The sequence below is a fragment of the Emydura macquarii genome, unplaced genomic scaffold, assembly GCF_026122565.2.
Source record: "Emydura macquarii macquarii isolate MOO-44397 ecotype Brisbane River unplaced genomic scaffold, CSIRO-AGI_Emac_v2 contig_3348, whole genome shotgun sequence".
In the NCBI taxonomy this organism is placed as follows: domain Eukaryota; kingdom Metazoa; phylum Chordata; order Testudines; family Chelidae; genus Emydura; species Emydura macquarii.
The window spans coordinates 4,262,336-4,285,717 of NW_027133485.1; the positions used below are offsets into that span (position 1 = coordinate 4,262,336).

The 23,382-nt window shown below is 41.6% G+C and overlaps 1 protein-coding gene across 1 annotated transcript in view; it reads left to right on the forward strand.

Annotated features, from left to right (window-relative positions):
- The window catches only part of CSMD2 (CUB and Sushi multiple domains 2), a 495,048-nt gene that overhangs the window by 143,731 nt on the left and 327,935 nt on the right, over positions 1 to 23,382 (forward strand). Inside the window, exon 5 of the mRNA XM_067533952.1 lies at positions 9,639 to 9,846. Within this exon, the coding sequence (XP_067390053.1) occupies positions 9,639 to 9,846 (208 nt within the window). The remainder of the gene's footprint in view (positions 1 to 9,638; positions 9,847 to 23,382) is intronic.

A 23,382-nucleotide genomic window follows, 5' to 3' on the forward strand; every position in this document is an offset into this window, starting at 1 on the left:
TGATGTTTTCAGTTTTAAAGACTGTGAACTGAGGGAAAGAGAGATTAAGTGACTTGCCCAGGCTCTCACAGGAAGTCCATACCACAACAGGGAATCAAACCCTTCTTGTCTGACTCAGTGCTCTAACTAGCAGATCATCCTTCTCCCATCACAAGTCCTTGTTGGTGCTGCTGTTCTGGTAGCAGAAATAAGCGGTTGTCTTTAGAAATGACTTATCCTGACTCTATCTTGTGAAGCAGCTATATAAAACAGACACTCTTTTAATAAATGTGTTGCATCCGACGAACTTGCATCCGAAGAAGTGGGTTTCTGCTCACGAAAGCTTATGCCCAAATCAATTTGTTAGTCTTTAAGATACCACAGGACTCTCACTGTTTTGCTAAAACAGACTAACACGGCTACCCCTCTGGAACTCAATAAACGTGTTGTTACCTTAGCTTATTGTAGCATCATAGTTTGAAGCAAAGAAGCCCCATAACTTGAGATGATCAAAAGTAGGCTGGAAAACCACTGGAAGGGTATACCATGTTGTAGGGAATCAATCCTGTATTAACCGGGAGCAGTTGGACTACAGAGAACAATTCTATCCTACCCAAGGTGATGGACTTAGCTGATCAAACATGGCTCTCTTCTGTCTATGCTTTCTGAGAAGAGTCTGTTAACTGAGTAGCCAAATTCTAAAACTCTTTATTTAAATAGATATATAGTTCAGAGCATCTCAGGAACAAGCTGGCGCCACTGTGCACCTGAGTTGTTAGTGAAACACATTTACTTAGACCATGAATAGAAAAAAGAATAGTGGCTGATGTGTGTGAGATACTCAGTCTGAATTCACACCAGGAGAGCAACATTTCTTAAAGCGGCCTGGATCCCTGCAGCCCATGGCCCACATGAGCATCCTGACTCGCATGAAAACCTCCGTGGAATTTAGTGGGGCTGCACCTCTGAGTAAGACTTTCAGGAGTGGACTCAAGAAGGGCTTGCTGAAGTATTTTTGTAGAGGTAACTGGAGTAGCTAGCACAGTAGGTGTTTTGAAAGCATGATTATATTGAGACTGATTCTTGGAACCCACTGGAACCCATGCGGGGTTTCATTAAACAATTACAACCCATACTCGATGGGGACCACATCCTGAAAGAAAGCTTTATTGAACTCCCTTTTCTGGCCTTAAACAACCCTCCCCCCACCTCATCAGCTCATCATCAGAAGCAAGCTTCCCACAGGCCAGGGCCCACCAACTCGAAGTGAGACCAGATCCAGCCATAGCAACATAAGCGAAACCTCCAGACATATCTTCACTGCTACACTGATCAATACCCTGTGCAAGACACCTTTCAAGATCCATGGGTCCTACTCAGTGCTATCACATGTGGTATACCTCATCCAGTGCACTAAATGCCCTGGTAACTATTTAGGTAAAACCAGACAGTCACTACACTCTTGAATGAACTCTCACAGAAAACGATAAAAGACAAAAATACCATATCGCCAATGGGCGAACGCTTCTCACAAAATGATCACTCCATATCTGACCTCTGTCTTCATCTTTCAAAGCATGAACATGGGGGGTGGGGTGAGTATTTAAAAATAAATAAAATAAAACTAAATTAGTCATAACAGACTTCTTACATTTAAACCTTTAAAACCGGTCAGATTGGGTTCAGATCTAATTCTGGGAGCAAACTTGGGTCAGTTAATTTCATACCAACGGGGATTCCCATTTATGTCTCCAGCAGAATATTCTGAAATCTGTTTCAGTAGATTGTTTGCTAAAATGCATGCATGCTTTTGGAGAGAAAAGTCTCGCCCAGTTTGTTTGCTGAGTGTAAGTAGAATTGATAGGTTTATGACTTTAGTAGGCGGTTGAGTAAAAATTCAGTAAGCCAGCTGAAGAGTTGAGAACATTTGCGATGCTGCATTTTAAGCGTATAAAATATGCATTAGCTCATTAAGTGTCCTGTCCTATTATAATTCAAACAGCTGCTTTGAGTGCATTGTGCACAAAACATTTTTAAGAGCTGTTCAAGAACATTTTAATATGTTTTAACAATAACATCAGGCTCGTCAAACTGAAGAGCATTGGGCAAACACTATAAATATATACTATTATTTATATAATGTAGACTAGTGTTTATATTCTATATACATAATTAGTGCTGGAAGACGTGAATGGCTTTTAAAAAGATATTGAATTAAAGTTTTTAAAAATAAGGGGCTAGCTTTTTGATGGAGCTGTACCAATTTCCACCAGCTGATCTTTTAAAGAATGTTTATAAGATGAATGCTGCATCAAGAGGCAGAATTTTATAGGATTTTCTCTTCTTTCTGGGAAAGATTAATTGTTGTTCCATTTTGCTTTATTCTGAATTGCAGAGACACTCAGGAATTGGCTGACTGGATGAGTCGAGTCCAGCTAGTCCGATACCCTCTCTCTGACAATGTACTGGATGCTTCCAATGAACCTTTAAGACCCCACAGCAGGCAGCTAGAAGATAACCTGACTATAGGAGAAGCTTCGTCCAAACTCCTGGCAGTTATAGGCTGGGTTAATCTGGGTGGTCTTTTTGCTCAATTACTAATATTAATTATTTGTATTACCATAGCTCCTAGGGAGCCCCAGTTATGTCCAACACCCCATTGTGCTAGGCACTGTACAATCACAGAATAAAAAGAGAGTCCCTGCTCCAAGAAGGCAATGCATCTCCTTTAGGTGCTTTAATGTCCCAGCATCCTGGAAACCTGGTTATTTTGGATGCTCCCATTTATGGGGGTCCAACTCAAGACACCTTTAAAGGGGCCTGATTTTCAGAGTGTGGGAGCTCAGCACTAACTGAAAATCAAAAGTCTCAAGCTGAGCAAAAAACGTGGCTTCCCAAATGACCAATCACTTTAGAAACTGTAGGCCCCAGCTTCCATTAACCTTTTCACTGCCAGTACTCCAGCTTGCCTACTTTTGCCTGGGTCATTCTGTTGAAATTGGAGAGGGTATAAATGAGGTGTCTGCAGTTGGTGCTTTCTGCCAGACTTACCTGGGTGCATTTGAAAAAGTGAATTGCTGCTGTGTGTGTAATTCCTCCCTGACGTTAATATTGAACTAGCCCCGTGAACGTTCCATGCTCCTGTCAGGCAATAATAATGTTTAAAAGGCAATCTGTTCCATGCTGGAGGTGGCCGTCCTTTTGCAGGAATGCCTCTCTACAATAAATTGTCTCTATTCAGACCTTTGCATGTATTATTGAAGCAGCTAATGACCTCATCCTGTCTCAGCCATGCCTTTCTGCTGGGCATGTGGCTTGCAGAGAGCTAGCTGACAGAATAGCAGCATCTGTTTTTTTCCTTTTCCTCCTTTGCCTTTCCAGCATCCTCAAGGGATTATTGAAGAGAACAGTTTGAAATAAGTCGGTGCATATCTGCACATGCCAGTAAATGAGTGAATTTTGCTTATCCTTTGTTATCAGAACCCATTCACATCCAAGAAGCAAAAAGAGCTCCTGTATTCTCAGTATACAGGGAGAAAAAAAACCCGTGTGCTTCTCCCCTTATTCTTGTGATCCCATTTTCGCACCGTGGCATAAGACAGACTCATGCATCTTGCATGGGCCAGGGGCTGTTGAAGCTACCCCTGCTGCCTCTATCTCTGATGAGTTAATATGTAGTAGAGAGAATCCTCTGGGTAAAAAAGCCAGAAGAACCAGAACCTAACATGCAAGGGGACTGGGGATATCAGATCTTGAAATCGGAGACTGACGGTGTGCAAACCCTGCACGAGTCAGGGAAGGGTCAATGGGTTGCTGGGGGTTCTATCAGCCCTGCTCCATGACACCTGAAGCTCAGATGTGAGGCTGTAAGGGAGGAGCTAAAAAAGTAGAGCCTTACTCAGTTGTTGCCTGGCTGAGAGGAAGAGCAGACTGTCACCCATCACTGTGGGAGATCAGGTTGGCTGGGGGGAGGAGCCGAGCAAGACTGGTGCCTGTCAGGGCCTACCTGGGGTAGGGTTGGCCTGTCACGAGACAGTTGCCTGGCCTCAGTTTGGCTGCCAAAGACTGCAGGTTTGCAGGAGCCCAGCTGGGGCAGAAGCATTTGTTTTCTTGTTACTCAGCAGAGCCCGGGAGGGGAAGAGAATCTGCTGAGGGTTGAGCCCAGAAGGGGTGGAATAGTTTTGTTTCTTCGTATTTATTTTGGCCTTTGGGTACCCTGGACAGGGTGGAACTTTTACATGACCTAGCCCGGGGGGGAGCTAAAATCCCTCAGCCCGAAAGGTATTGGAGGCTGGGTGAATCAGCTGAAAACCAGAAGGGAAGCAGATCCATGCCCTAAGGGGGCATGCAGGGGAGCTGTGCAACGAGAGAGCTTGATGTCTTCCAAGTCCATGAACCATTGTTACTTGTATTAGAGTAAACCCAAAGGCTCCAAACAGTATCTCCATTGTGCAGACACATAGTGAAAGATGGTGCCTGCCCCATGGAACTCTCTGCACACCTAAGTAACTCAGTAGGCAAGTGTCTCTCTGCCACCTTTACCTGACTGGAACATCAAAGAGGATAATCTGCCTGCTACCAGCGGGTTGACTTTGTCCTCTGGGTCCAGTGGTAGAGGCCCGTGTTTTGGAGCTGAGTACCTGGATTCAATCTCTGCAGCAACCCCACCAGTAAATAATTACCTCTTGATGGCTTTGAATTATTTACTTGGTAAAAAAAAAAAAAAATGCATATAAATAAGTGAATTAAATAATACTTGAGCATGGTACTAGGAGGAAGTTCACCAGCTGGGGAGGCAGCAGCGCACCAGACTTGTGAGACCTGGATTTTATTCCTGTCTCTACATGCTGCGTGATTTCAGGGGAGTTGCTTCCCCTTTCTGTATCTCCATTTCCCCATCTTTCCTTTGTCGGTATGAAATCTCTTGAAGATGGGAACTCTCTCTCTCTCATTACATGTTAGTACAGCACCTGGCATGATGGGGCCTTCCTATTGTTGGGGCCTCTAGATGGTAATGAAACAAATACAATAAAGACTAAATTAATAATCTTTAAAGATTACTAATAAATGAGGGAGTATCACTTGAGTCTGGGAGACTAGGTTCTTCTAACCCGAGAGTTTGCCATCACTCACCAGGAAGCATGTGTTTGTCGCTATGCATTCTGCATGTTTGGCTGACTGGCTGCAGTTGGGTAGCAAATGGCAATGAGAAATAAGCATTGGCGTGAACAAGAGGTTTATTTTGACTTGGCTTTTGCAGCTCTATCCATCAGAGGCTGCAAGTCCCAGCCCTGCTGATAATGGCTTGTACTGTCAGCCGGACTCAGACCTGAAAAGGTCCTGATACTTCCACGCTAAGAATTTCCTTGGAGCAGTATTCCATAATCCTCCTGTCCCATCTCCCCATACACCTCCCCATAAATGTGCATCAACTGCTGCATAAAACACATGAGAATCCCTGTGCTGACTTTGCATGGAAGGATATATTTTTTTTATAGTTTTATACTGGAGTTTTAAACACTCGAAATAGGTGTTTATAATATAAAGCCTGAGAGCCCCTTGACTAAAGCATCTGAAATGCCATTCTATAATGTGCATTGTAAAGTTAACAGGCTTTTCATCGTGCATTTCATATAAACAGCAAGGCATTTGACAACGCTGTACATACAAAAGTGACACACTGCCACAATGCAAGTCAAATTAATTCTTGGTTTCCTTTATCTTCCTGCCCATGTTTTCTCTTGATCCTCCTTCTTTATTTGCTCTAATAGCTTCTGCTAATAGAGTCTAGTTGTAGAAGAAGATAACCTGTAGCAAACAGCAGATCCTATTTCTAACCGGTAAATGCCTTCAGCTTTACTGGCATATCAACTTTTTCCATAGGTTTTACTTTCCTGTTTTTAAGTAGCATAAGCTCATAGCTCTTTATAGAAGGGTGGCAACGTGTGTTAATTACTGCATAATGTTTTGCTAAGCTCCGGAATGCATGCGTTCTTATCCAGTCTGCTTGGTTTTAATGCTGATTGGTAATGCCAAGGAGGAAAAGATTTAGGGCCAAATTTTCAAAGGGACTAAAATGCAGCCTCTGAAATTGCACCCACATTTTTCTGTATGTGTTTTTCTCTGCCCCAGAACTGTTGCTTGCATATACCAAATTGCAGTTGGCAGGGAAAATCGGGTAGTCATTAAAACTGGCTTTGTCTATGCCCTTTAGGTACTTGGGCATCTCCTTAGCCCATTGCCACATGCAAATATAGCCTGTGCTCTGAAATTTGGGCTTTTGGATGGAGAAAATGAGGACAATGAAAAATTGCAGGTTCAGGTTTTTTTCGAAAATTTGACCCTTAAAGGCAAAAGTCTTATATAGTATACAAGTAAGTATCAAAATGGGGAGCTTGTTTTGCGAGGGAATATAGGTTTAAAAGCTGTAAACAAGAGGGATAAATTAATACATTTTGCTTAATTCTCAACTCAGCCATGGGTTCAGAACTTTGACACAGATGTGAACTTCATCAGATTTGCATTCTGCTTAAGAGAAATTATGCTGGGGAAAAGACGTGCAGATGGGGGAAAACTGAAGCAGAGGACAGGCAGAGTGGAAAAACAGAATGAAAATGGGAGCAGAGAGAGGGAGAACAATTCTGGTGATCAAGAGTGCACATTTGTAGTGTATACAACACCACATGTTTGTACCAGCTTTTGGAGAACTCCTCTGTCCTATGTATGTGGCACAGACATTTCTTTGGGTTGGAAGCCTTTTGTTTTTAGTGCAGCTCTCCTTTAGAAGGAAACAGTGGCTCAAATGACAGGAGGGGAAGAAAAAAGGTTTCATGCATTTTTGTGAACCCACAAATTCCGTTTGAACTCCACAATGTTCATCCATCCCTAGTGGACAGCAAGGAGGGCAGGGAAGCTGTTGAGGGTGCCCCAAGGAGACTTAATTAGGAGTCAAAGATTAGAACTGAGAAAAAGAACTTGAAGAGAATGTCAGGAAAGAACTTCTTGACAGTAAGATGTATTAGGCAGTGTGGAACTGCTTCCCCCGGAAGGGATAGAAGCTCTGTCACTTGGGATGTTTAAAATTAGACTGAACAAATCACTAGTAAGTGTACAATAGGGAATAAGCTTGCACTCGCAGGCAGATGGACTGGATGACCTAATAGGTCATTGTATCCTGTAACATCTTTGTATCTTAACAGGTTTAGAAAAAACAAAACAAAAAACAAATCCACTGCCAGCAAGCGAAATGGAACCAATTAATATTGCATAGCAGTGACATCACCTGAAGGCTCTATTTTAACGGTTCTAACATCACACTCATGAAATATGACTCAGTGTGAGGGGGGAGGAAAAAAAAGCTGCATCATTCTTTGGGTGTTTTTAACCTCAGCTGTGCTCTGGATCATCTCTTTTTGTCTCAATCCCTCCACCAACAATCCTGCAATGAGCTCTATTTTGGCAGATCCCGGCATTCAAGCAGAGCTATGTTGGCCTCATTGAGGGACTCCCCATGGGTACAGGGGTTTGCCCATTCCAAGCTTCTGGCGGGATCAAGCCCAGTCGATGGTTCTGTAACTATTGAGTTCAGGGTGTGTCTGTATAGTTGGTGTGTGCAGTGTTTACAGATACCATGCTGGAGTGATATTGAGAGCACAGTTAAGGTTGCATAAAGTGTTTTAATTTAGGGAGAGTCATTTATTATATATGGCCAAGAATTAAAAAAAAGCAAACACAAACAAAAAACGCCCCTAAAGTTGGCTCCTAAATCCAAATGTGGGCATCTGTCCTAGATTTTGAGAAGTCCTGAGCACCCAACATTTTCCGTTGACTTCTTTGGGTGTTCAGGAGTTTTCAGATCAGGCAGCTGCCTTAGGTATGGCTTCAGGTGACTGAATTTAGGCACCTGTTTTCAAAAATCTTGACCTACATAAGCATTTCCTTTAGAAGCTTTCTTCATGGAAAGGGGCAGATATCTAACACCAGAATATTGCAAATTATAAATTAACATGCATTAAAGGCACATGGAATTTGTTTTAAAGGATTTAAAGAAAGCTGTGTACAAATATTTTAAGAAGACTTCAAAACCTCAGCAATATGTATATGGCTAACCAATGCAATCCCACGATTTCATATTGCTGTAACCCCTGTCCTTTCTTTCCCTCACGCCCTTCGTTGCTCTTGTTTATTATGTTAAGTTTTAGATTGGATGGATAAAAAGCTTTCAGTCTTCATCATCTTCTCCTGTATTCATGCCCATGGTGTCAAAACACCTGTAGGTCTCCGATGCAAGAACTTGGTCTCTTACTGTTCTCTAAACTGCTATGCACTCTTTTGTTGTTAAATACTTTATTAATCATAAAAAAATTCCTTTGAATTGATCCACCAAATATTTAAAATGCAACTCTCAGTTGCACAGATATCACCATAGGCATCACTGCATAATAGCAGTTTTCTAGATCACTGTTTTCCTAGGTGCTGCATAAATACCTGTAATAACTATGTCCCACGTTGTTTATTCTGCCTATCCATCTTAGGGTTCTGATGGCATGCAAAGGAATGTGAGCTTTACTCTTACAGTAATATCGTCATTATCTGAATCCCCTGAACTGTCCTTGGTATAACAGACAGGTTGTTTTGTAGAGCAGCGGTAGTCCAGATTCTCATCTCATGCAAATTGGCACAGTTCCACGGACATCAAGATATCTGTGCCGATTGACACCTCCCTGGGGATCTGGGTCGATGTTTGTAATAACACCGTTTCTCCTGTGGGTTGGGAGAGAGGTGAGAACCCTGTGAAGTTTAATGGGTGTTCCCTATTCTAACTTTCCTGTCTCTGGGAAGATCTTCTGGTTTGGGAGGAAGAGCAGGGTGTGCCGTTGAGGTGACACTTCCACTTTTTATGTCCTTGACCTATCAAAACTCATGCCAGACCATGCAGATTCCTTTCCACACCACGGTAAGGTTGTGGTAGTGTTGTAGAAGTTAGAAACATGAGAGGTCTGCTGGATCATGTTTATTCCACTCCTGCCCCCTTGCTACTGCAGCGTTGCCCACTGCTGCGGTGTGATGGCGGCTTGAATAACTGGTTTGGGGGATGTAAACATGTCACCTCTGTATTTTATGGTGAGATGCATCTTTCCACGCGCAGTGGGACTTGCTGAATTTCTTAGTCCCTTTATGTGTCTGATCAATGTGCCAGTAAAAAATTACAGCACTTGAAAAGGAGAAAAACAACAACAACAAAAAAAAAGACAAATACCAACAGTGGTTTCTTTTTTAAGAACCCTGCCTCGATCTTTGTAGCACACTCCCATCTCCCCTAATCTGGCATTATGTTTTTTGTATAGTACTTGTTTGATTTATGCTACTCTCTCCAGCCTGTGTTTAGTTATTGTTATGTACCAGTCAATGGCCTTTTAAAATCTCCTTCCTCCCCCTCCTGCCCCCGCCTCTTGGGTTTTGGAGAAATTATTGATCACGATTTTCCTCCGTTGTCTCAAATGTGGCATATGAGTCATTTTTTCCCCCTCTGAAAGCTTTAACACATGAAGGGGAAGAAAAAACCCTCAAGACTGTTTTGCTACAGTTCCTTGGTGGAATACTTGTTTTGTGCTCCCCTTCCAGCAGAACACCCCTAACGTGTATTTTCTGCCTTTCAGCGGATGATGCTTGTGGAGGGACATTACGGGGGCAGAGTGGAATTATCTCCAGTCCTCATTTTCCTTCAGAGTATGGCAATAATGCAGACTGTACGTGGACTATCCTAGCAGAACCTGGAGACACGATTGCGCTGGTTTTCATGGATTTTCAATTAGAAGATGGATATGACTTTTTAGAAGTCACCGGAACAGAAGGTTCCTCACTCTGGTAAGTGAGTGGCTGTATTTCTTTATATGGCTGTAAATATTTAATTATATCTGCACATATATAACTTTAGGTATGAAATTAACTGCCATGGATCCGGTGTGCACTTAACCTCGTACCTGAGCAGAAATGTCATGCTCAGCACTAGCAGTGGTTATAGCCACTGTTAGAGATTTTAAAGTACATTGTAATGAAAAACCTCTGCATATATTTTTATGGCTTTCATTGAGTTGGGCAGTGATTGATGTCTGCTTTGAAGCATGCACTTTCTTAAAAGTCCTGTGGTGTGTAGTTGGTTAACTAGATAAAAAGCTGCAGATGTAGAAGTCTTGAACTTGCTTTTTCCTAAATTGCTTTTTGATTATTGCTAAATCTGTTGCTGACAAGTTAACTTTACTGTTAATGATCCTGTGGCAAATGTGCTACTGTTTGTTTGCTCTATGTACAGCAGGCTGCAGACAGAATTTAAGATGCCCTATTCTCTCGTCCCATTAAGTTTAGTTTGATTACTTCACAAATGTGCATGCTTTCAGAAAATTAGGTTTATTTTGTTGGTGAGAAACTTATTGTGCTGCAGTCATTCCATTTCTTTTACTTTCTTCAAGAGAACAGTGATGTGTCCATGGTCAGGGCTTTGAATTACAAGTTGGGGTTTTGTAGAATAAACTTGACAGCTGGCGTGTGAACAAATAGGGTCTAACAAAAATAGTTACAGATACTCCATGTTGATGGTTTAGTTGTGTTAATGTTTGGGTTCAGCGATAGGTGGTGATATAAAGAAGATCACGTGTGATATTAATAGTGTTTTGCCAGTGGTTGAATCTCTTGAGATTCCAGCTGCATTTTAAACTCCCGTGCTGCTTAGTTGAATGGAACTTTAAAAAAAAAAAAAAAAGAGAGAGAGAGGAGGCCAGTGTGTTCACTGTATGAGGTCTTGTCTACACTTCAAAGACTTGGCGGGTATAGCTGTGCGGGCAAAGCCCCCTAGTGGAGATCCAGCTTGTACCGGCAAAAGTAATTATTTTCCCAGCATGGTTAAACCATCCCCCCAAACGACGTAAGCTGTACAGGAAAAAGAACCAGCTGGTGTAAGCTGCATCTGTGTGTGTGTGTGTGTGTGTGTGTGTGTGTGTGTGTGTGTGTGTGTGTGTGTGTGTGTGTGTGTGTGTGTGTGTGTGTGTGTGTGTGTGTGTAGGGGGGCCAGGAGGGAGGAGCATTCTAGCATAGCTATCTCAGTTAGATGTGTGGGTTTGTTTTTGTTTTTTAACACTCATAACCAACATAGCTATGCTAGGAAAACATTGTAGCATACAACAGGCCTCAGATGCAAGCATAGCAAATGGAGATGGACCCACGTGAAATCCCCAGATCCCATCAGCTGCTATATCTGATGGGATCTAGTTCTGTAACTGGTTTTTACTTTGGATTCAAGGTGCTGGGGCAGCCCATTACAGATCACTTCAGATTTTGCGGAAGTTTGGACTGAGATCTGAACTTTGTGGTTCAGGCCGCTCTTTAGTGCTAAGAGAATGATCTTGCATGTAGTCAGAAAATGAGACATAAAAGCTACTGTACATATAAACTATTTGATTTTTACTTTCCTCTCTGAGAATGGTTTAAAGAGAAATAAGCATCTTTATGGAAGAGAGTTCGTTGGAAGGAAAGAGATCTTCACTGTTTTCCTTCCCAGTTTTAGAGGGCATCAGAATAAAAGTGATGGTGAAGAAAGATGGTTTAAGTATCGGGAAAATTAAATTACGAGCTTTGTCGTAGTCCAGTGGGCCACTCATGAGAGAGAACTCCATCTATGACGTGGTTTGGTTCATTGTTAACTAGAAATTTTCCTCATTGGATTCCCTTGCTGATAAAGAAGTTAGCTCGATAGCTTCATGTTTGCTTAGGCCTTGTACTTCTCTACTTGTCAAGGCCCAAATGGGGGAAACAATGTGCAAGGGCCCCAAAATGAGGGGGGAACGAACATTACTCACACTAGAGCCTTAAAATGCTGTGGGCTTCATCTCTTCAATGCAGCCACAGATTCATGATTATTTAATTTTGGATGTAAATAATTTCTCAACAGTAAAAGTGTGTCTTGCGGGGACACCAAATATGTGAGGAATGAAGGTAACTTCGATACTAAAGTTATTGGAGTCCCTTGAAATGAAGGGCACCTTCCGTAGACTGTGTAGTCATCTTAGAAACTGAAAATGGCAACTGGGTAGAGAATTCTTAACCTGTTCCAGGTGGAAGGAGCAGATGAGAGAATTAATCTGTGTCAGTTTCTTAGTCGTAAAACGTTTTTGCAGAACTGTTATTGCGTGCCCCTGAATTTGGCACTTGTGAAAGGCTGGTGGATTGACAGACAGAGATAGAAATCACAAGGGATACCCAGTCTTGGAAACAGCTGGTAACATAAGCGCTGACACTGAGGAGGACTGTTTAAATTAGAGGTTACTGTGGAGATTCTTAATGGCAAAAACAACTAGATTCCTAAGAAAGGTGTGTGAAGCATCTCTGCAGCTGCTATAGGGGAAGCTGGAGAAGATGTCACGGAGAACAATGTAGGAAGTATCAGTTCAATAGACAAAAGGTCAGACTAGATGGCCCCAAACAGTCATTCCTAGTCTTCTCCTTCACATCACTGAGTCCCTTCAGCTCCCATAGGCAGTAGAAGAGTGCTCAGTGCCTGGTAGATTTATGTACTGCTTTCTGCTCACTCAACAAGTAGTTAAAACTACTGACTGATGGAGACAACTATTGTTTGGGACCCCAGCCTCTCTCAGGTCAGAGAAGAAATAAAGGTCTAAAATAATTAAAGAAATCACCTGGGATTACCAAGGCTAAAATTAAATTATGGTTATTTTCATGGATTTTGTCACTGCCAAAATACCTGAAGAAAAGAGCTCTGTGTAAACTCGAAAGCTTTTCTCTTTCACCAGCAGAGGTTGGTTCAGTAAAAGATCTTACCTTACCCACCTTATCTCACTAACATTAATTTATGTAATTTATACTTGCGTGGCAAATGTGGGGCAATAAGATTAATATTAGGTAGCTGCCATTTACTTTATACCCGTTGTTTACTGTTCTCCAGAACCCCTTTGAAAATTAGATGTAGCTGTTTTATGAGCAAACTGTTTTTATTAGCATACATGAATATTTTAGGGCACTGTTCCTTCTTAGCTATTCTACTCTGCAGTAAGGATCAGCAGGCTGTGCAATACAGTGGGGCTGGGAGTGATCGGATGGACTCTGAAGACATCCTTCAACCTGTGCATGTTGCCAAGGCTGTGTCGCTTCTTGAAAACAAAACAACACTTGTTTGAGGAAACCTCTGTTAAAACCCAATCATAACTAGGAATACATTCAGAATCCCTGGGTACAATTTTTCAAAGCACCTAAGTCACTTAGGCTCCCAGTTGCCAAATTCCCTTTTGAAAACGGGACTTGGGTGCGTTCAAAAATGTTACTCCAACATTTACTTCTTCAAGGGTGATATTCACCACTATGCAGAAGGCCGGCCAACATTTGACCTATGTTCTGCTGAGGTCCTCAGAATATGGCTTGACTGGATCTCGTCCCTCAGTGGATCTCCTCCCTCAGTGGATCACCATTGGGGTCTGCTCTAGCTTACAGACCAACACTATTAGTTGTGACCAATGGATTGGCCACTACAGCAGGACAGTCAAGACACGCTGAACTGGTGAGTTAAATCACATACCTTGTGCCGGTGTGAATGTTGCTTTTAAGAGTCCATAGCAAGGGCGGTTTTCCAAGGTGCACTCCTCCTACAGTTGTGAAATACACACAGGGCAAGATTTACAGGCTCCAGTCAATCTGAAGGACTCAATTTAGTATTCTCAAGAAGCAAGCTCATCAGTTCCATATGCAGAATTACAGAGTCCTTTTTAAATTTCACTTTTCAAAGCTGGCCGTCGCTACCCTGAGCCCGGTAATTAAATTCAGATGACTCATTTTTTTCTCATTTTTAAATAATTTTTGCCTGTGGGGAAACACTGAAGCTCATGTCTACTCTTTAAATATGTTGATATGATTCAGCTTGAAAATATTGCTTAAAACCTCTTCTTCTGTTTTCTTTTTTTAATTTGCTTTATGAAAACCTAGTTTTAATTATTGGTAATGTGGCAGAGAAACTCATGGCCAAATAAACCATTATATCTAAGTACCTCACAACTGCAACATTTCATTTAATAAGTATTATAAATTGTTTTAATCAAGTCCAGAAATGTGTACAAGTAAACAAAATCCAGTCTAGCCCACTTTCTCACAGAACCACTCATGTCTCGTTCAAGCTACAGAATATACAATAAAATATTTATACGAGCACCAAGCCATGCAAATTATGAGAGGGGCCAGTGCCACTGGAACTGCTATCTTCCTCCAAGAATGGATTCAGCTACATGTCTTGAGACAAATTCTGGAGCACACTGGCATTGATAGGCAGAGAGCAAAGGTACAGACCATTGTACTAGACAATAGATTTGTCTATCTGCAGGACAGACTGTCTTACCAGTCAAAGAACAGCTTTGACCCTAAGTGGTGGGAGACAGTGCATAAACTTTATTGATCATGCCCATTCTCCATGGGTGTCTGCCTAGTGTTGACTAAATCATTTGGCTGATGTTTTCAAGAGTGCCTATTGATTCTGACTCTGTCCATTTCTGAGTGCCCACCTTGAAACACCTTCAACCTGAATTCCAGAGGTGCTAAGCACCCCCACCACCACTGAAAGTCACCGAGACCTGAGGGTGTTCAGTCCCTATGAAAACTGGCCCTTAGGTGTCTCAATCTATCCAAATGCAGATTGGAAATAAGACACAAAATTTTAACAGTGAGAACAATTAACCATTGGCACAATTTGCTAAGGGTTGTGGTGTATTTTCCATCACTGACCATTTTAAATCAAGATTGGATGGATTTCTAAAAGATCTGCTCTGTGAAGTATTTGGGGAAGTTCTGTGGCCATCGTTACACAGGAGGTCAGACAAGATGATCACACTGGTCCCTTTTGGCCTTGGAATCTGAATGAATAAATCAGGCAGCTGAAAAACCAAGGCATCCAAAATACAAAGGCTACATCTGAAAACTCTGGAACTTGAAGTCTTGTCTCAGTGTGCACTGGGCTCACTCTAAAAGGTGGAGTCCATTGCTCCACCTATCATAGACACATTGTCCCTCCTCTCTTCTCCCCAGTTTCTCCTACTTTTGTTCCTGGTTGGGTAACTAGATAGTAATGTTCTCACAGGCTGTTCTCACGAGATTTCTTGCCCAGTGTTGGTGATTCAAGCAGATTGGATAGTTGGACAAGATTCAGTAGTTACCTCATTTATTTTTTACTCTTGAATTATGTTCCTCTTTCAGAATAGTCTCATGCTTCTTAACTCTCACACAAGCTGTCTTTGCTTTCTTCCCTGCCCCAAAAGGAGAATCCCAGGAGATTATAGCAGATCCAGTAACTGTTAAATAGGAACCAAGTTGCCTGGCCAGAGTGATACAACACTTTCTTAATTTATGCTTACAGTGAATGTCTGTGGGAGATGCTTTGAAAGTGAATATAGTTTACCTCAGTTTGCTAAATTGGCTCAGTTCTCCATTTTTATGGGCCTAGAAAGGATGGTCTCATGGCTAAGATGCTAGATTGGGACTTGAAAGATTTTTGGTTCTCAGCTTTGCTGCAGACTTTGTGTGTATCTTTGGGCACATTACTTAATCTTGCTGCCTCGGTTCGCCATATGAAAAATAGGGATAATCCTTCTTTCCCCCACCCTTTTCTCTGTAACATCTGCTTAGATTATGAGTTATGGGGTAGGCATTGTGTTTTACTGTATGTCTGTGCAGTGCCCAGCGCAACGAGTCCTCTGGGCAATGCTGCAGTACAGCTAATAAAGAATAACGATGAGGAAAACCATTCAGTAATACAAGTTAATAAAAGGGTGCGTCTAGTTTTACTATGTTTTAAACATCATGAAGGAGGGAATTGGAGCTGCTAATCTTCTGGGAGGGTTCTTGCAAATTAACAATGACTCTTGCTGAGTTCTAACACTAAACTAGCTCTGATTGATTTTTAATAGGCAGAGGGCTTGGACTGAGAGGGAAATGAGTACTTTAAAGAATCCCAGCTACCATGCTGCTCTCCCTCCCACCAAACAAACAAACAAACAAAAAAAACCTCCATAGAAGGAAAACCTGGAGAGAAACACATTATAATCAGGCTGTTTTTTGACTGGGAGAAGAATTAATTCCAAATTTAGGGAGAAGAATGTGCAGATGGGGAATATAAATTATTAGTATCTATCCGTAGTATCACAATGTGCTTAGCGGCTCAGGTGAGATCAGCGCTCCATTGAGCTACGTAGCGTACAAACACGTAGCAAGGAAAGGCATGGGCTGCTGAAACTAGGGGTGCAGCAGCACCTCCTCACTTGAAGTGGTTTCCATCATCTACAAGGTGTACCGTTTTGTTAAATGGCTTTCAGCCACCCCCCCCACTATAAAAATTGTTCCAACACCACTGAGAGAGGCCCTACATCAAAGAGCTTACAGACAAAATAGACAAAACATGGGATAAAGTAAGTATTTTCCCCATTTTACAGATGGGGACTGAAGCCCAGAGGCTTCTATTTAGATGGTAAGCTGTTTGGGGCAGGGACAGTCTTTTTGTTCTGTGCCTAGCACAAAGGAGTGCTGATTAGGGTTCCTAGGTGTTATAATTTATAAAACCAACAGAATGTGTATTGTTCATTGTGTGATAATACAAACATCATCCACATGGGCTCCTGCCACTTTGCAAGCAGCATCTCTAGTAGTGATGGAGGATGCTGCAGATTTTGTGCCTATCTGCTGAGTCTGCCATCAATGGGGTACCACTTAGTGCCAAATCGTATCCTGAATCTAAATTCTAATGCAGATTTCCCTAGGACCAAATGACTTGTCACTCCATGACAATTCATTTCAATGATACTTTATTCCCCATCCTCCTCCCCTGTAAATGAATTAGTTTTATTTAAAAAAAAAAGAAAAAAAAAGAGAGAGACTAATGTTGATGTGTGACTGCATCATGCTATCTGGACTGCTTGGATGTTGATTCATTGTTTTTTGAGTGATTGTCTTTCTCTTACTGGCCTAATCTTCAGATGATAATTAGCCCTGAGATGTAAGGAGTTTTGAAATGTTCATTATGAATAACTCCTTTTTAAAACTACATTAGGTAACTGGACTTCCTAGATCGTGGGAACTCAGGCAGGCAGGAAAGTGTAATAATCCAGATTAGAATTCAGCTAGAAGGATGTGTCCTTGCTGCCACCCTTCCCCACTGCTGCACAAAGTGCCATGTGTTCTTATAGAGTGAAATTCCTCCCTGTATAGAAGATAATCAAAAAGCCTGTGCACCACTTAAGTACCACACGAGCACTCAAAATAGGACACAAGTTGCATATAGCCCTTGTGTTAGTTTTCTGTATGGGGTAAATTTAACCCATAATGACTATAGGTCATCAGGACATCAGGTTTTCATCCCATCTGAAAATCATGTAATAATGTAGCTGCTCTTGGACATATGGAAGATGAATATAGTGTTTAAAACTGTGATATGTTTTAATTGATTGTTTTTTATAATATTAGCTGATCATCATTAAACATTTATATCAAGGAAAAGTTCCTTGAAAGAGCAATTGTAAAAATGTATCTATCTCTGGAATGTGAATCTGTCCCAATTATTGTAGTTAATTACTGCTTTACAGCCAAATGTAATCTCCTCTAATGGTTACAAGCTGCTTTTGATTTTAGTGCTTAAAGTTCATATGGTTAGGTGAGAGAATGAGAGATTTCCTCTTTCAGATGTAGGTGGAAAGAGAGTCTTATATTCTGTTGCAAAGTTAAAAATAAATCTGCCTTTTCTTTGAACTTTTGAGAACAGCTGGGTGTTTGGGAAAATAATGAGGTCAGTAAACTCAGCAGAGAAACCAAACCTGAAACTGCTTTGAGAAATCAAAAAATTTTTGGTAAATTTTATTTTGTTTCAAATTATATATTTTATTAATAAATGCACTAATAAATTAATATTTAATTTCAAACAAAATTAGAGTATATTCTATGTATTCATTATAAATTAATAAGTACATTAATATATAATTTGTTTAAAATTGTATATTAATTTTTGCCTGCTCTTGAACATAGCTTTGTTGGTTTGAGAGAATGGTCCAGTGACTAGGGCACTGGACTAGAACTCCGTAGACCTGGGTTCTCTTCCAAGCTTTGCCAGTGACCTGCTATGTCATTTTGGGCAAGTCACTTCACCCCTTTGTACCTTTCTTTCCCCTTCCACCTTTTGTCTATCTAGATTGTAAGCTATTCAGGGCAGTGATTCTCTCTTATCATATGTATGTACAGTTCCCAGAACAATGGGATCCTGATCTCACCTAGAAGGTAGGAGGTACTGTACGAACTACATGGTATGTGTTGGGCAAAACCTCACTGAAGGCCTTCATTTAGAGAGGTAGGTATATAGAGACTGTGTGTATAGTGCTTTTCATTTGTGGATCTCAGAGCATTGTACACAACTGTGGGTAAATATCATCTTTACATTTGCTATAGAATCATAGTTTATAAAGCCAGAAGCATTGTGATCATCTAGTCTTACCTCCTGTGTAACACAGGCCCTAGGACTTCTCTGAATTAGTTCCTGTTTGAACTAAAGCATATCTTTTTTAGAAAAAAAAATCCAATATTGATTTAAAAATTGCTGGTGATGGAGAATCCTCCGCAACTCTGGGTAAGTTCCAATGGTTAATCACCTTCACTGATAAAAAATTGTCCCTTATTTCTCGTCTGAATTTATAGTTGAAAGAGTCTTGTGGTGAAATCACTGGACTAGGTCTTGAGTTCTGGGTTCAATTCTCAGCTCTGCCAGGCTCGGTCAACCAGAATGTACTTCAGTTTTGTGTCTGCAAACTGCATGGTAATTCTTCGGTGTGAACAGGGAAGTTGTGAGATGTACTTCATTAATGCAGTAAACAAAAAGCATGTGAACTTCATTGATTCTTTATAAAATGTGCTCTAATTTGAACACTCAGCTCCAGCAGTGACACACGAGCTATTGGGAGAACTTGCAACTCAGACATGGTGGGGTCAGAGGGCATAAGACAAGCCTTGTTTATATTAACCTAGTGCAGAGACCGCCCTGGATATCTCCTTATTCCACAGGGCAGGATGCAGATTAAGGTCTGGTGCATGTCAATAATACACACCTCCAAATAACATCAGGGCCCTGCGGAGGTGCACTGACATGATATGGCATAATGGCTTCCCAAGGAGTTGTCATGATATGTCTGCTGAAAGAGTGAATGTATAGGTAATTGTATTATATGCCATGACATAACTTGTGTCAGATATATAATATGTAACCTGCACCATATTACTGCGAGATGCCAGCGTTGAAAGGATTGTGGTGACAGCTTTTAATTCTGACGTTTCTGTCTCATGTGAGTCAAGGTAGCTGAAATGGCTAAAAATAAACTCCGTAAGGCAACACATCTCATTTACTGTCAGTAGCTCCTCTCTCCTAAGGGAGTCTGTGGTGTTGAGACTCTTGGCACCCCACTAGGGTCACCAGGGGATAGACAAACTGAGGTGCAGAGAGGTTAAGTGATTTGCACAATTATACGCGAGCCTGTGGTGTACCTGGGAAGACAATCCAGGAGTTCCGAACCCTCGGCTTCTTCTCTAACATCACCATCCGCCCTCCTCAGAGCTGGCCACTGAGCCCACGAGGCCTGACTCTCTGTCCCCAGCTCAAATTTCAGACAATCTCTTTTAAAACAGAGTTTGAATGTGCTTTATTCAGTCCCCCACCTACCGTCAGAGAGTTGGGGGAACAGGAGTTTGTTTTGAACCTCATAATGCCTGCAGCAATGACCAAACCAGAATGGGATGTTGAATGCCTGCTGTGTTTCAGGGATGAGGATGTTGGGCATCTCAGGTACCTTGCAGCCCTGGGTGTATAAGAATCTTTAATTTAGTTTGATATGTTGGTTAAAATCTCTTAACAGGCTCCTCCTCTCCCTCCTCCCTGAATTGTGCGGTGGATGGTGGGTGAAATACATGTCTTTTCCCTGCCCGAGCCCCACGCCACATCTATTATGTTAACTGGCCTCTCATATTAGCTAACTGGGTCTCCAGTGTCACATCCACTTTCTGTTCACCTTTGATGTCAGACATTCAAAAGCACTGAATGGGCTAGTTCAATAATACATGTCCTGGTCTACCCCACAAACTCAGGAGAGCAGAGTACCTGTTCTTCAGTGGGTGGGTGGTTCTCATTCCATAGAGTGATGATAATGCTGTAGATTGTAAGCTCTTTGAGTCAGGCTCTGTCTTTTTTTGTTGCTGTTGCTCTGTGTTTGTACAGTGTCTAGCACAACGGGGACCTAGAGGTCAGAAGTATAATAAATGATGATGATTGAAGCCATTAGTAGTGCTGTTTTATGCAGCTACTTGTAACAAATTGTGTGGAATGGGCTTATTTTCTTAAATCTGTAAGTGCTTTCTGATCCCTGACTTCCAGCTTCAGGGCTTTCTAGGGAGCCTGGGTTTTGAGGTCTCTCTCAGGACCGGATCCAAACTCTGTTGAAGTCAATGGGACGATGTTTGGCTTCCGTGGTCTTTGGATCTGGTCCTTAGTTAAGCGGATAACTCACTGCCTATTGAAGTGTTTCTCTCTCTTCTACTATTGCTGCAGCTCAACGGGCCTAATCCTCCATTGCCCCTCACCTTGTGCAGTTGAGAGTGGGTGTAAGGATGCTTCCAATTGCTAGTGGTTTGCACCGACTGTGTGCTCACTCTGCATTAGTGTGAATGATTACACAAGGTGCAGGTCAGCAGAGGATTAGGCCTCCCTGTGTATTTTCATTTCAGATTCCTAGCTAGATGCCAGTTGCAGCAGAGAGGCTGTAAACCATACAGCTCTATCGCTGGTAAAAATGGCTTACATCTATCTACTGCGCTTTCTTTTGGATTTGTCCTACCAGTGATTCCTTTTATTTGAAAGTTGACAAGCGTTATATCGTCCTGCTGCAGGCAGGAGGCAGAAGACTTGAGAAGATTAGTTGTGCTCCCTGAAATAACCTATTTCATCATTGCTTGAGGTCCAGATAATGCAAGTGTGAAAGTTTCCCTTTTCTGTGCAGTGAATTAGGTTTCCTTGTAATAAAAGTCAGTTAAATAACATACTTCTATCTGTAATTTTCGGATGCTTTTCTTCCCTGGGCCTATTTTTCAGAGGACTGGCAATGAATAAAATGTGTATATGCAGTGGCTTTTTTTAATCCACTCTTTAAATGTCAGCTACATCTTCATCAGGAAAGAGATTTCTTTATGCAGGTTTTTTTTGGGACACTTTTTTTTTTTTTTTTAAAGAGCTCAGTAATGTTTAAAGCTGGAGACAAATACTGTACAGATGTCTTTTTTTTTCTTCTTTTTTTTTTTTTTTTTTAAAGAGCTGTGATATATAAGTTGTTTCTTGCATGGCAAATCAATGTCTCTTAGCAAGCGCCCCCCCCCCCCTTTTTTTTTTTTTTTTTTTTTTTAAATTTTAGAACCTATATTCTGCAGAGATACAGAATTTTTCATTTAAAGATTTCAGATAACTTTACAGATATTCAAAAAAGTGGTCAAAAACGAAATGTTTGAAATGTTGATGAAGAATGAGGAACATTTTTTATGGGTTTTTTTTAATTAAAGGGATTCTCCCCTCCCACACTCATCTTTTTACCAACCTACTTTATTTACAGTGCTTTTGTCAACTGGGTCAATATTAGTCTACCCAGCTCACAGATGGGTAAATGGAACAATGGAGAGAGCTGCGCTCACTTGGTAACACTTATCATCCTGCATTCAAGACAAGTGATTCCCTATTGCTTTGTACCTTATACACGCCAGTGCAAAGTAGGCATAAAATATGCTATCAGATCACAATGGTAAAATGTTTACATTCTCATTGCCCTGGCATAAATAACCACAAATGGGACAGGACAACGGAGAATTAGATCCAAGATTTATTTTGGGGCTTGTCTATCTACACAAGTTGTACCACCCTTAACTATACCATTATAGATGGAACAACCTCCTTAATGTGGACACATCAGGCATCTCCTGAGGGGACATCTGGGGTCAGTCGGGAGGTGCAGAGTTTTCTCCTTTTGATGTCAGGTATACAGATAACGTTTACCACGTCTGTCGACATTCTATTGATAGCACTAGGGTGACTTGAATGAATGTGCCTCACTGCAGCATTCACAGAAAAATCAGTGCTTTGCAATGGAGAATCTAGAATCTTTTACTGTCGTGCCCATGACAGGGCAGCTCTTTTCAGCCGCCTCAGTGCCATGGCATGTTATACAATCGCTTTCTTTCATATCTGTCTGAGGTATTTCCACGTGCATGCATTTTCCGCTCCCTAACTTACAGTGGTGTAAGCTCCAAAGCAACTAGCTGTGCCCCATATACCAGGCTGCATTGGTTAAGATTTGTTTAGCACCTAGGAAATCTGGAGTACTGTCTGATTGTATGTTCTTGCCGTCTTTGTGTAAAGCATCATGCACACCCATGCTGGCAGAGGAGGGCACTGGGGACAGTATTCCTCCCATGAAGAAGAGGAGGAAGATCCCTCAATTTGTACGTGCATGCTGTTGGCGAAATTCACTCTACGCAGAGATCCTGCGCACGGCCTGTGCGTCAGTTAAGTACTGCTTCGTTCCAAACCCATAGGCGTCGTGCTGGTTCTATCTGCGCAAGAGTGACTTTCACTAATCAGTGCACCTTTCAGGTTGAATTGCGTCAGGTGGGGACGCTTTCCGTTAAGAGCTCCAAAACTCAAGAGACAGCCTGGAAATAGAAATATCATTTTACTATAATGATTTTCTTCAATTCCATGATGTTTTTTTAAAAAATGGGGGGTGGGGTCTGTGCTGTGATGTTTGGACTCTGGATCGGTGAAACTGCAGCTACCTGGAAATCAAAGGGGAATGTTTAAAAAAAAAAAAAAATCACAGCAGAGAGATTGTCAGGAAGGTTGCCTGAAGTCAAGACCGTCTCTGGCCACACAGCCAACTTTGGAAATGCTAGTAACTTACCTCGCAGGTCTGTACTGTTGTGTGATGTTCCTTCTTTTGCTTCTGGCAGGCATATGTCAGCTCGTTGGGATGCTTTGACCTCTGCAACTTTCTGTGCTGTGCTTTGGCCCTTCTTCTTCAAATTGAAGATTCATGTTAAAATCAGAATTGCAGGTCAGAGAGCTGATCTCTCCCCAATGGGAGGTAGCTGGCGCAGCTCTTGGGCATGTTCGTTTTACTGGCTGCAGTTTGGAGTTGGAGTTTGTATAAAAAGCTCCTCCCGGGGATGTGATGATCTCATGCAACTGAGCCTTCTTGTCTCAATACAGACACAAAATTGGGGGGACGGAGAGCCTGATAACGTACGGTATTTTATGGGCTGGGTTTAATATTGTATTTCTTCATGTTGGCCTAT